This window comes from Anopheles merus, chromosome 3R, assembly GCF_017562075.2.
Source record: "Anopheles merus strain MAF chromosome 3R, AmerM5.1, whole genome shotgun sequence".
NCBI classification, from domain to species: Eukaryota; Metazoa; Arthropoda; class Insecta; order Diptera; family Culicidae; genus Anopheles; species Anopheles merus.
In genome coordinates this window covers 36,083,842-36,096,340 of record NC_054084.1, presented here as the reverse complement: position 1 = coordinate 36,096,340, position 12,499 = coordinate 36,083,842, and the positions used below count along the sequence as shown (strand labels likewise).

The following is a 12,499-nucleotide window of genomic DNA, read 5'->3' as shown; positions in this document are numbered from 1 at the left end:
GGCTTTTCGAAATCAAAGGACACATTTTTCGAACATGGCTTCCTTTTCAGAGCAAATTGCGCATTGAAGCGTGAAGAATAATCCGGAGAATACTGGGCATATGGACAAAGGTGTACGAAGTGTTTGAAGTGAAGTGGAAGAGGACTCACTTCGAAAAGAGCACTGTAGGCAGTAAAGGAAGAGTAAAGAAAATGAGCGAGATGCAGCGATGTTTAAACGTCAAAACCCCTTGCCATGTTGTACGGGTTTCAAATCAGTCTTCATTATTTGTAAACAAACCCGGCACGCGTGCAAAACTCCGCTTAGAAAAGTTAGTTTTCTGCTGATTTCCCCCCGATAACTTCCCACCGAAAATGGGTGTCCGTGGTTTAACCACGTTTATCGAAAAGAACGCAGCAGTCTATCTGAAACCGCACGAACTACACGACACAAATCTCGTGATCGATGGCGACAACCTGTGCGTGCAGCTGTTCAAAAGATCTCAAAAGGTTGGGCTCGCCTTGGGCGGCAACTACGACGCGTACTACCGCACGGTGGTGGACTTTTTCGACAAGCTGCAGCTGGTGAACGTGGTCCCGTACGTGCTGCTCGACGGTGGCTACGAGTCGCGCAAGATCGCCATCGTGCGGTACCGGATGCAGCAGCGCATACTGAAGATGAAAGGCTTTCACGTGCCCGCGATCAACAGCGCAACGCCCCAGATGCTGCGAGAAGTGTTCGTCGACGCAATGCGCGAGTCGGGCGTTGCGTTCATGCGCTGCGCGTTCGAGGCGGACGATGAGGTGGCCATCCTGGCCCGCAAGCTCGGCTGTCCCGTGCTGAGCTACGATTCGGACTTTTACATCCACGACGTGCAGTACATCCCGTACGTGACGCTGTCGAGCAAGGTGTACCGCAAGGTGTCGGACAGGGAGGGTGAAAACTTTAAGGTTGGCATTGTGGAGCGAAAGCAGACGAAAAAGGCGCGACAACGGGGCGATGGGGTAAAGTATATCGCTCAGTGCGGCGATCAGGACGTGGTGGAAGGTGAAGGAGAGGTGGAAACGTACTCCTACCTCGACTGTTGCCTGTACACGATCGACAATTTGACTGGGCCGCACGACCAGCTAGGGAAAGAGATGATCCCGCTGTTTGCCGTCCTGCTGGGGAATGACTACATCGAACGGAATGTGCTACGGGCGTTTTATGAGGCAATAAGTACTGGCCGGGTGAACCGGAAAATCAATCAGCAGGAGCGTCGCCTGAAGGTGATTCTGAAGTGGCTGCAGAACCACACGTTTGAATCTGCAACGCGGGCGATCATACGACACATTAAGGGCGAGCAAAAGCAGCAAGTGTACCGGCAGATACTGACGGCGATCCGTGGCTACAATTGTGAGGATTGCGTCGCGTTGCATTATTTCGGTTTGCAGGATCAAACGGCGCAAGAAACGCCACTGGAAGACGATGAGATTGAAAAGGATCTTCAAACACGTTTGGGAGCGATTGCTGATGGCGAAGAAACGATGGAAACGGTCGACGAGGCAAGCTTTCTCGATAGTGAGGAAGAGGAGGAGGAGGAGGAGGAGGAGGAAGCTGCATCGAACGAAGGACAAAAGGAGAAAAGCAAAGACGACCAGGAAGATGAATTGTCACGACACAACTCCTGTGATGAGGAGCACGACAAGGATGAAAATGATCTCGTACAAGAAGAATCTGACGCGGAAGAGATCATTATGGACGGACATGAGCCGTTGATTGGGCCGGAGCTGAAGCGCAACAAGTTCACCGACCGGAACTGGCCGGACTGGTTCAAGCGCATCTATAGCGCGGCCCAAGTGCCACGCTTTTTGGCCGATTTGATCCATTCGAATTTGTACATCAACTATCCCCAGATCGAGGACGTTAAGCGGCAGGACAGTAACAGGCTAAGCGGTCCTATTTTGCGAACCGTGTTTGCGATCCTCAAAACAAGCTTTAAAGTAAAAACGACCGAGTTTAAGTACGTTACGCGACGGGTGCCCGGTACGGGTGTGGTGAACGCTACCGTTACCGATGCCTGTCTGCCCGCAGGGGTCGTATACGATCCTGCCAAGCTGCCAAACGTTACCATCCTGCGGAAACTGTTCGAGGCCGCTGGGATCGAAAAGTGTGACGAGCTGTTTGAAACGATCCGCAGCGTTCCTAGCAATTTGCGCCTTTACTTTCTGGCGATCATCTACTGGGCGAAGAACTGTCCCGACGTAAACTTGGCGCACGTGCATGCGCTCGTGGTGTGCATTTTGCAGCTTCAAATTGTGGATAAGGCGCTGAAAAGTTTGAACCGAAACGTGGACCAGTTTCGCCAGGCGCATCGGGAGTATTTGGAGCAACAGCGACAAACAAGCAAAACGAGCGAACAGTCTACAGGGAAGCCGGACGTGGCATTTAATCGAACATTCTACAATAAGCTAGCGAGCGGAACTTCCCGTGCGTCGGCATTGCTCGCTTACGACCATTTGATACAACACTTTTCGTACAAAGAAGAGGAGGTCAGGGGAAGGCGTAAGATGTGGATCGAGGCCGGCACCATGCACACACTGGCCAGCTTCCAGTCGGTTTGCTTCAATCTGTACGCTCTCACGCCGTTGCTGGGCTATCCGGTGGAAAATCTACGCATGCACGAGCTGTACAACACGCTGTTCGTGTACAACGTGTACGAAGGGATGAAGAACCGGGCGGACCTTGGTGAGTACGAGCGTACGGTGATATTCCGCCACTCGCCAACACTTTACGCGGCGGTTTGCGTGATGGTGCGGTTTGTGGAAACCTACGTACCGGAGCTGAAGAGTAGAACGGTGAGGGCGAAGACGGGAAGGGCAGCGAAACGGAAGGAACAGTCGGTAGCGCACGTGCAACCGATCACGGTTCCACCGGCAAATGATTGGGACGAAGGCAAGAAGGACGAGTCGAGCGAAAGCGATGATGGGGAGGGGTTCGTTGATGTGAACAATAAATTCAGTCAGCTTCTATTGGCAGGTTGAACTTTAGAAACAAAGTTGGGTGTTGTAAATTATGTAGAAAACCGTTAAATTAAGTAAAAATTAAAAAAAGATTTGTTTATATATTTTTTGAAAATTTTGTCGGTTAGAAATACGATATTTTCCATATTTAATGAAGCCCCTCAAATGTGTTTTGAATTTAATTAGGCAAAACGAAAATTATAAAATGCGCATGCAACGAAGCCGCATGACCACGTGCTCTGGAATTTAAACCGCTGTGAAAGGCCCTCCCCTTTCCCTCATATCAAAGCAACCGCGATGAGCATATTAGCAACGGTCGGTGGGGGGATGCAAAGCATGCAGGGCATGCTGCCGAGCGCAACATACATTTTGGGGGTGTGTGCGTGCTTATTTTGGGGAGAGTGCGCATTTGATGGTGTGTGTGTGTGTGTGCGTGTTATTATTGAACCAAAATTGCGACATCGCGGCGCCATCAGTCTGACATTCAGTGTGCGTTTGTGTTGGGAGGGAACGGAACGCATCCGCACCAGAAGAGATCCCCGAACGCCAGAGCAGTGCAGAGGCTATGTGGGGCGGTAGTGAGCCACCACCGCTGTATCCGTCCTACGGCTACAACGACTGCTACAACTGGAACGGTGCCCGGTGGGTACTGGCAGCGGAAGGTGTCGTACCGCCGGAAGCGGTCGTTGCAGGCTACGAGGGCGAAACGACCTACATCGGAAGGGCCAAGCATCGGAAAGCGATTGTCCCGGGGCGGGTGATACCATCGAAGAAGGCCTGTCTGATCGTGTCCGAGGGGTTGGAGCACGTCGTTCACGACTATCAGGTGCTGTGCGGGTACGACGGGCGGTTCGTGCAGACGAGCGGCGGGTACTGTCCGATAGGGTCCCTGCAGGGTGGCGTGACCAAGCGCGGCAAACCGATATTCATCGGGTTGGTGCGCATGGGGCTGGTGACGGTGGTCGGAAGCATAGTGCCGGACGAGTTTTGCTGCCAGGCCGTAGTTAATGGAATTCTGAGAAGATTCAACGATTACGAAATTTTCGTGTCCAAAGCGGAGTATAAGGGTGCCTTTGATGAGTCTTAAAAAAAGGGGCGTTTGTGGTTCGTGTCGAACAAAAACACATTTAATATGCTTAACGGTGCAGTGCTAAGTGTAATCAAAAATGTTTATTTAAAGACAAAATGCGAGTTGGTTTTTACAACCCCTAATTTCATAAATATCCCCTGACTCTGTGTTTGTGTGTGTTGAAGGCAATGCAAAATCTGCAACAACCAAAGCGAAGAAATATTCTCAACGGCGATAGTATGTGTGATATGTTTTCGCCGAATTCCACAATATACATGTACCAAAAAAGAAGGATTAATGACGGCTTGATGGCTTGATCTTCTTGATACTCGTGCAACGAACAACATTGCTTAAGCGTGAACAAGTGTACTTTGATTGCGAAGTGTGAAACTTCCCCAAGCAATTAACCATGTGTAACCGCCAGTTCACGGCTCACTTTACGTACAACGTACAACCGTCGCAGGGGTACACCGAGCACGCCTACCTCGATAATGCCCGCTGGGTGCAGGCGGCCGAAGGGCTGGTACCGCCCGATGCGGTCGTCGGTGGCTACGAAGGCGAAGTGACGTTCATCGGGCGGGCGAAGCATCGCGGCTCGATCGTGCCGGGCCGGATCGTACCCTCGAAGAAGGCGTGCTGCGTCGTGTGGGGTGGCGAGGAGCACACCAAATCCGACTACCAGGTGCTGTGCGGGTACGAGGGCCACTTCGTACACGTCGGTGGCGGCTACATCCCGAACGGAGCGCTGCGGGGCGGTGTGTCCGAGCACGGCAAGCCGCTCTACATTGGGCTGGTGCGCCTGGGATCGACGACGGTCGTTGGCAAGGTGCAGCCGGAGCACTCCTGCTGCTACATCGCGGTCGGTGGGGTCGAGAAAGCTTTCCGCGAGTACGATGTTTACGTTTCCACTGCCGGCTTTAATCAACCAGTGCCTGGGCGCTGAAAGCGCAACGTTTTCACGTCCACCCTCCGGGAACATGACATGACACCGGGAACACGACTACCTCCTCTGCTGCATTTTTTTGAATGAATAAACCGTTTCGCGTCACCATACAACCAGCTTGTATTTAGCGTGCAGTTTAATAGTTTACAAATAATCTTTTGTTTTCTTTCTCCAGTCCCCAGTCCCTACAGCCGATAGTGCGCTATGCGTTTCACTATCTGGTTTGAAAATTTTTACACAGCCATTATCTAAGTTTCCCTTTTCGGTGGTGGCAACCTTCCATCCGATGCGATTTTATCGGACATTGCTGTCATACGCCATTTCGGTTAATGTTGTGATTATTTGGATAATTTTAATATTTTAAACATTATAAAAAATAAACTGATACTGTTCCTACATAACTTACACAATTACGATGACAGATAAGATCAGATGCGACGATCCGACGGAATCAAGGAGTTTTGATTCCGTCGTACGACGAAATCGCACGCCCGACATTATCGGTCAAATCCCATATAAATTTCGTCCGTTAAAATCGCATCGCATGGGCCAACGCCACCGCCCCCTTAAGCGTAATTCGTCACCGACATCGTCGCCGCACGAGTATAATATATCTATGTACCAGTCGGTGCCGTGTTTCACTGCTGAGATTTGATGAACACTTCAAAGTTGACGTGCGGTTCCTCCTTCCTGTTGTACGGTATGTAGCAGACGGAGTGCGATCGCTGCACCTTCCCGCAGACCAGCTGCCCGTCCACCGCTACCCGCCCGATGTACAGCGGTTCGCCCTGCTCGGACACACCGGCCGGCGTTGCCCGCAGCAGCACGTTCGTCTCGGTGCACGGCACAAACTCCCCGGCGGTGCACAGGATCTCGCACACCTTCTTCTCGTGCGCCTTGCCGCCCCACGGAATGTAGCACACCTTCTTGGCCGGGTTGATGAAACCGGGCGTGACCGAGCCGGCATGTTCGGCCCGGCCCAGGTACAGCTTCGTGCGCTTGCTGTTGCCACACTCGACGGCACTGGGCGGTAGCGGGCCACTGTCCTGGTACGGTACCCATTTCATGCTGTGCAGCGCGTCCCACCGGTGGAGCTGCTGCTTGCGGGCGGTGCGCGGGTACCGGTCGTCATCGTGAATGTCGTAGAAGTGGATGTGCCGCGGCGTGGACGCTGCAAAACGAATAGGTTAGCGGTGAGTCATCAGTCCACTACTCAGGGAAAGGTAACAGGCGCCAGGCACGGAGTTTTTAGCAATGGAAGAAACATAAAGCGAAGCGAAACACTTACTGTAATTCACCATGTTGTAGAATAAAGGCTACGGGTTTTGTTAGAACGCCCTTTCCGGAACGATCCTTAGGATTGCTTGATCAGCGCTCACTGCACCTGCATCGCAATTTCATGCACAACTTTTGCACAACTGGACATTCCACCTTGCGACGGCTGCTTTGAGATGTTCGGAAGGGGTGAACGCGCACTGTCATAACAAGTGAGCACGTCGTGAGTAAAGTCGATGCAGTGAGAAGCTTTGCTCATGGCAGGTGCAACAGGTTGGAATGGTATTTTGAGCTTTTATTAAATAAGATTTTTTACTTGTGGCTATTTTGCTGTATTCTTACTACTTTTTGATAACTAGACACTAAAACTAGCCTGTTTATAAATTGTATGTTCATGAGCATTGCGGTGAGTTGCACTCATGAGTGAATGTAAACAAATGAGGAAGATGTAACTCACTCGTGAGCAATCGCCGAACGTTTGATTTGACCGTTATGTCGACAAAGTATTAGAGTTGGAGTGCATTGTGGATTGTTTGTAAAATGTTTACATTTTGTTGACTAATAGAAACACGTATTTATATCCTTTTAAAGCCATTTCTTCTGATAAAGAGATTCTGTTTTATTATTTCCTTCAATGTGTGCATGCATTACACAAAAAGTGTGCTCACTGGCCAACAAAAATAAATAAATGCGCCGTTCCTGTTACTTTAGATCATTTATTTTAACGAACTGCCTCCCTGCTACTGCACTGAAAAGGGTTATTATACTGTTATCTCGTTGTGGGGTATCATAAATATCTAAAGCTACATCGTTTAATAACATTTGCAGGCATGCGCTTTTTAAAAGTAAGCTCGACCCCGTTGCTCTGCTTCTCCTCCGACTTGACTATGTGTGCGTGTTTGACTGTGCTTTTAACTGCGTGCTGCGCCATGTTTACATGTAAGATGTGTTGGTGTGTGGGTGTATGTTTAAAGCATAATTCTAAAACATCTCCCTCGCCACCCCCTGCAAAGGCAGTGGCGCAAAGGGTTAACGCATATTGGTAACGGACCTCCCTGTGCCGCTTTGGACGCCCCCCCTAAGGACTGACGAAGATCTCGTACTCGGCGAACGCAAGCTCCTGACCGCCGTACGGAATGTAGCAAACGCCGTGGGACGGCTGCACCTTGCCCACCGTCACCGTGCCCTCGTGCGTCACCCGCCCAATGAACAGCGGCTCACCGTCCTCGGACTCGCCGGCCGGCAGGGCCGTGGGCGGAATGTCGCTACCACTCGCCGGCACAAACTCGCCCCCGAAATCGCACAGCACCTCGTACTCGGCCTTCGGGTTCTCGGCCCCACCCCACGCAATGTAGCACACACCGTGCGAGGCGACCACCTTGCCGGGGATGATGCCACCCTCGTGCTGGGCCCGCCCAATGTACATATCCTCACCGTCCGAACCACCGACCACTGCGTTCGGTGGAATTTCCCCATTAGCCGCCGCAACCCAGCAGGCAGCACCACCAGCACTCAGGGCGGCGGCCGTCGGGGCCGATGGGCTCGCCTGCTCCGAGGCCGGTTCAATCAGCCACGATCCGGTCGCACCCCAGCCCGTACAGAAACCGACACAGTTGATCGGGAACGGTTCCGGGTTCTCGTACGACAGGAAGGCAGCGGCCGATCCTTCATTACCGACCGTAACCACCTGAAAGGGAGGAGGAAATTTAAATTAACATTTATTTTGCTTCGATTCGACGCGACAAAACCGAAACTCACATTATCCTGCCAACGGATCCAGAAGCCCCGGAACTCGCCCGCATTCAGAATGTCGGGCGTTTCCACCTCCGCCACGTCCGGCTTGGTGCGGTTCTTGCGAATGACCGACTTGGTGTTCTTCCAGCCACCAATAAACACCTCCAGCATCGGGTCCGACTCCTCCGGGTTGGTGGTGAGCGCGATGTGGGCATCGTTCGGTGCGCGCACCTTGAAGTTGACCACCCCGTTGCCGGTTGGCACGAAGCGGTACTCCAGCTTGTCCTCCGTTTCCAGCTCTAGGTAGTTTCGCAGTTCAGATGGTATGGAAATAGAAAAAAATGGAACGGTTGTGGAACGATATTAAAGGGGCCGTGTCGGAGAAGGGAGAAAAGGGGGAAAACCTGCACAGTAGCACCTCATTCTCAGTTCCCATACATACATCAAGCTACACAATCGAAACTGTTAAAATCGCCACAAACCCCTCATAAACCTTTCTATATTTATGTTGCACCCTCAGGCACCATTAAACCGCCCCTGTATTGGCGCATTGTGTGTGTGAGAGACGAACGAAAAACGTACACGCGATCTACTTACCGATCGGGTCACGTCGTTCGATTGGTGCACCGGAAACAGTTTCAACGCTACCCCCACTGGACAGCTTTGTTTGTGGTTGCTGTTGCTGTTCCAATGGTTCCTCCTCTACCACCGCTGCCTTTGCCGTCCCGTCATGCTCTTCAGCCACGTGGCCATCGTCACCGGCATCGGCAGCAGTACTAGCAGCAGCATGGTTAGTTACAATCTTTTTCTCCTTGTATCGACGGTGCGCAACCGGATCTTTTGCGATGTGTGGGTGCAGTATTAGATGATGAACAAGATGTGGATGATTTTTGCGACCAAATTGAAAACGGGAAGCGTTAGACAAATTTTGAATAAAAAGCGCCCACGTGGTGATGGTTGAAATGGTTTCAAAATCGCTCAATCTCTCTTTGGCTAGGTCTAGTACATTCCAGCAAACGGACCCATCATTGTTGACCTTATCTTAGTCAAAGCTAGTTTGTAACAATTGAAGGTGCTAATTGACCGTTTCTCTACCGCTTGCCGGCTGCCCAAGCATGAGTCGCTCGTTAGCGCGCGCATTGCTTTTGCGCTAAGCAGTCGAGTACTGTGTAAAATGTAACACCTAAGTGTATTGTTGTTATTCTAACTTTCTAACATGATGGTGAGGAAGAACATTTTTTCTTTTTTTTTTGTTAATAAAAAACTCGGAATCTGATTCATGATGTTTGGCACCGAAATTGGCACCACTTTCCAGAGAACGGAGCTTCTCATTCTGCGGTCCCCTTGCATACGCTCGTAAAATGGCACACTGGTACACACGCTTGGTTGGGCACAGCCGAAGTAGAACAGAGATTGTTTTCTTCTGCGCGTACTTTTGCATTTTTTTGTTCGATGTTTCTGACTGAAAATAGTTTTTCTTCGTTCGTTCCCACTTTCCTCTTGATTGATTCAAAGCAAAGGGTCAACAACAGGGTTATTGCTTCGTGGACCTCTTATTTCTATACACGAAACAGTACTGGCGAAATCGATACAAAAGCAAAACCTTAAAAGGAATTTCTCCCAACAAAAACTCCAAAAACAAAACCGTCGCATTGCATCATCATCACCAAACCAACCGGTGAGATAAAAACTGGTGAACAAAAATCGATCGATTTTTGGGCATGTCGTCGTTTCGTGTTGTATTTTTCCTCTACGTTAGCTGCATAAAATGAAAATAACACATCGTGTCCACATGGATTATCTTCTTTCGCTACTTTAAACTTCTTCTTCGAGATTGGCCATTAACATATCGATGTTGCGAAGTTTTTGGTATGCGGCAGGTGCAACCGGCCAGTTCCCCCAACTGCCCGGTGTCCATTTGGTCAACCATAATCGGCGATGGTGCGTACGAAGGAGGGAAAGGGAAAATATGCGCTTACCGGTGCACTTTCGGAATAATTTAGCCATTTTAGCGCTAGCCGCTAGCCGACTAACAACGATCACCATTGCACCGCACCGGGTTGTGGAACCATGATGATGACGACGATGAGGCAAAGGTAATGCTATAGCGTCATACCGACCGACCTTTTCCATAAAAAAAAAGAAAAAAAAACGTTCTCGAATAACAACCGCATTTTATTAGCAACGGGGGCCGCCAGCCACGCCAAGGAAAGTGGGAGTGCTGTGGGGCCACGTATTCCACAAAGCCCACAATAGTGGCCTGGTTGTGCAGTGGCGGCGAGGGAGTGTGGTGGATGCCTACACCCGCGTTGAGCAGTGCACTATTCATGGCGACTTACTAAAGCCGCCTAGCACGAACGTGGAAGACGACGGTGACATCATCAACGTCATCATGGTCATCAAGGGAAAGAGATTTGATCGTATACAAGCAGTCACACGGCAGTCGTTCGACGATCGTGGGCAAATGTGGAATGTTTCGCGACGATAAGCCGGCAGGGAGAGGGTAGAGAGAGGTTGTTGTTGATTAAATTCAACTGCCGCTGACCTCATCGCGTTAAACAAAAATAACGCTTCGATGACCTTCCAAACAGACAAACAAGCAAAACAAAGTAGAAGGGCGACCCCATACGGGGGGGGGGGGAGGGCAGGATGATGTGCATACTTTCGATCGATAGCATCTTCCTACGGTTGGCGTTACCTACCACCGCAAGCTGTGCGGAAACTGTTTCCCTTTCTACCAATCCATATGCACTCGAGCTGACTCATTTGTCTGCAGCGAAAAATCACAAAATTCGCATTTATTTTTAGAAACATCCACCTACAGCGGAATGGTGTTTTGTCGTTTTGTTCGGCCCCCCCCTCTCTCTCTCTCTCTCTCTCTCTCTCTCTCTCTCTCTCTCTCTCTCTCTCTCTCTCTCTCTCTCTCTCTCTCTCTCTCTCTCTCTCTCTCTCTCTCTCTCATAGCTACTACTTTCACCAAAAATGCCGGTCGGGTGACTAGTGTGAAGTGGCCTCTGGGAAACATCTTGAGCGATGGAAGCTCGTTTGTGTTTTTTCACACCTTACAAGTGGAAAGCCTTCTGCATCATCTGACTCACTTAACTGCGTGATCTTTTTGATCCCTAATTCACTTAACCTAAAGCAGTTTTTCGTTTGTTAGTCACACGCTTTTCTGCCACGTTCAATCGACCACTTCCTTCCTTATAAAGCAGCAAACTCTCTCGTAGGTTAGTTCCCCTTTTGCTACTTACCAATGTTGGCCATATTTGTAGCGGTTGGAAAGAAGCTTCTTACGACGACACAATGTAATGGAACGCGCGGGTAGCAGGCAGCAGTGACAACACGACGACAACGCAAAACGAATACACCGACCGGCGTGTGGTTGCGATGTATGTACGAGACTATCAACTGTTCGGCGGCTACAGTCGTAATATCCGTTACACTGGGGTTCGTTTTATTTCGCGGGTTAGAGAGAACCGGTCCCGGTGCGACACAACGGCCGCGCGGTAATGCACGAGGTGGCAAAAATCGACGAACGTTGGGATTGTTGTGGCTGCAACGGGAGATGAAAAGATAAATTGTTAGAAAATATTCAAATTCTCACATTATTTTTTTCCTTAAATTAAATGGCTTATCTCTAGTATTAATGGTTTACAAGTATCTTACCAGTATCTAAAAATGTTAAAATCTTCGGGTTGATTTTTGATCATAGTGCGGATTGAACGGATTCACGAAATTAGCCATTCAGGTCAAAAGTATCTCTCGTTTTCTACCGCTCTGCCTTGCAGCTGGGCGCATTTTGCTCTCCGTAAAATGGCCCGTAGTCTCTCTGGTCAGCGCTCTGAACCGGCAACATACAGTGTTGTTCAAAAGATTCGCTTTGCCGTTCAATCCGTTCGGACTACGATCAATTATTTTCATGTTGATTTTTGACTTTGTGTTATCCGCTTATGAGTAATTTTATGCTTTCTTTCTGAAAATTATACAACATTATATGAGTAAGTTTTGCGATAGCGTAATAAATAATTAAAATAAAAAAGTAATCTTGCGCAAATAAATCAAATATTGGCAAAATCACATCTAGTATACTACTTTAAGTTAGGAATAATTAAAATTAAAACATAATCTTTAACTTACTTACTTTACTTATCCGGCACTACAACCGCTTTGCGGTCTTGGCCTGCCTCAGGAGTGTCCGAAACCGCTCACGGTCTCGCGCCTTCGTCTGCCAGTCCGTTATCCCGGCCTTAATGGCGGACGCCTCCACGCCATCTTGCCACCTCAATTTGGGCCTACCACGCCTCCTCTGTCCTTGTGGACGGCCTAAAAAGACTTTACGGGCTGGGTCGTCCGTTTCCATGCGTATAACATGGCCAGCCCACCGGAGCCTGGCGAGCTTTATACGCTGTACGACAGTGAGGTCGCCGTACATCTCGTATAGCTCGTCATTATAGCGGCTCCTCCATTGTCCTTCCACACATACGGGGCCAAGTATCC

At 49.8% G+C, this 12,499-nt stretch overlaps 5 protein-coding genes across 7 annotated transcripts; 3 read left to right on the top strand and 2 right to left on the bottom strand.

Moving 5' to 3' along the window:
- The first annotated feature begins 29 nt into the window (after positions 1 to 29).
- LOC121595376 (protein asteroid) lies at positions 30 to 3,179 on the top strand. The gene has a single exon (XM_041919295.1). The coding sequence runs from the start codon at positions 354 to 356 to the stop codon at positions 3,000 to 3,002; it is 2,649 nt and encodes an 882-aa protein (XP_041775229.1). The 5' UTR covers positions 30 to 353; the 3' UTR covers positions 3,003 to 3,179.
- A 367-nt stretch (positions 3,180 to 3,546) lies between these two features.
- LOC121595644 lies at positions 3,547 to 4,068 on the top strand. Its single transcript, XM_041919768.1, has one exon. The coding sequence runs from the start codon at positions 3,547 to 3,549 to the stop codon at positions 4,066 to 4,068; it is 522 nt and encodes a 173-aa protein (XP_041775702.1).
- Positions 4,069 to 4,459: 391 nt separating this feature from the next.
- Positions 4,460 to 4,993, top strand: LOC121595643. The gene has a single exon (XM_041919767.1). The coding sequence runs from the start codon at positions 4,460 to 4,462 to the stop codon at positions 4,991 to 4,993; it is 534 nt and encodes a 177-aa protein (XP_041775701.1).
- Positions 4,994 to 5,095: 102 nt separating this feature from the next.
- Positions 5,096 to 6,438, bottom strand: LOC121595384. The gene is made up of 2 exons (XM_041919318.1): positions 6,282 to 6,438; positions 5,096 to 6,164 (listed from the first exon to the last, which is right to left on the bottom strand). Exons 1-2 carry the CDS (start codon positions 6,292 to 6,294, stop codon positions 5,632 to 5,634), a joined length of 546 nt encoding a protein of 181 aa, XP_041775252.1. The 5' UTR covers positions 6,295 to 6,438; the 3' UTR covers positions 5,096 to 5,631.
- Positions 6,439 to 6,964: 526 nt separating this feature from the next.
- LOC121595377 lies at positions 6,965 to 11,794 on the bottom strand. 3 transcript variants are annotated; one of them, XM_041919296.1, is made up of 5 exons: positions 11,669 to 11,794; positions 11,254 to 11,555; positions 8,600 to 8,839; positions 8,027 to 8,301; positions 6,965 to 7,955 (listed from the first exon to the last, which is right to left on the bottom strand). In XM_041919296.1, exons 1-5 carry the CDS (start codon positions 11,710 to 11,712, stop codon positions 7,347 to 7,349), a joined length of 1,470 nt encoding a protein of 489 aa, XP_041775230.1. In that variant the 5' UTR covers positions 11,713 to 11,794; the 3' UTR covers positions 6,965 to 7,346. The 3 variants fall into 3 exon arrangements, with proteins under 3 accessions (XP_041775230.1, XP_041775231.1, XP_041775232.1); XM_041919297.1 differs by lacking the exon at positions 8,600 to 8,839 and having other exon boundaries at positions 8,027 to 8,319; positions 11,669 to 11,784; XM_041919298.1 differs by lacking the exon at positions 8,600 to 8,839 and having other exon boundaries at positions 11,669 to 11,779.
- Between the last annotated feature and the right edge of the window lie 705 nt (positions 11,795 to 12,499).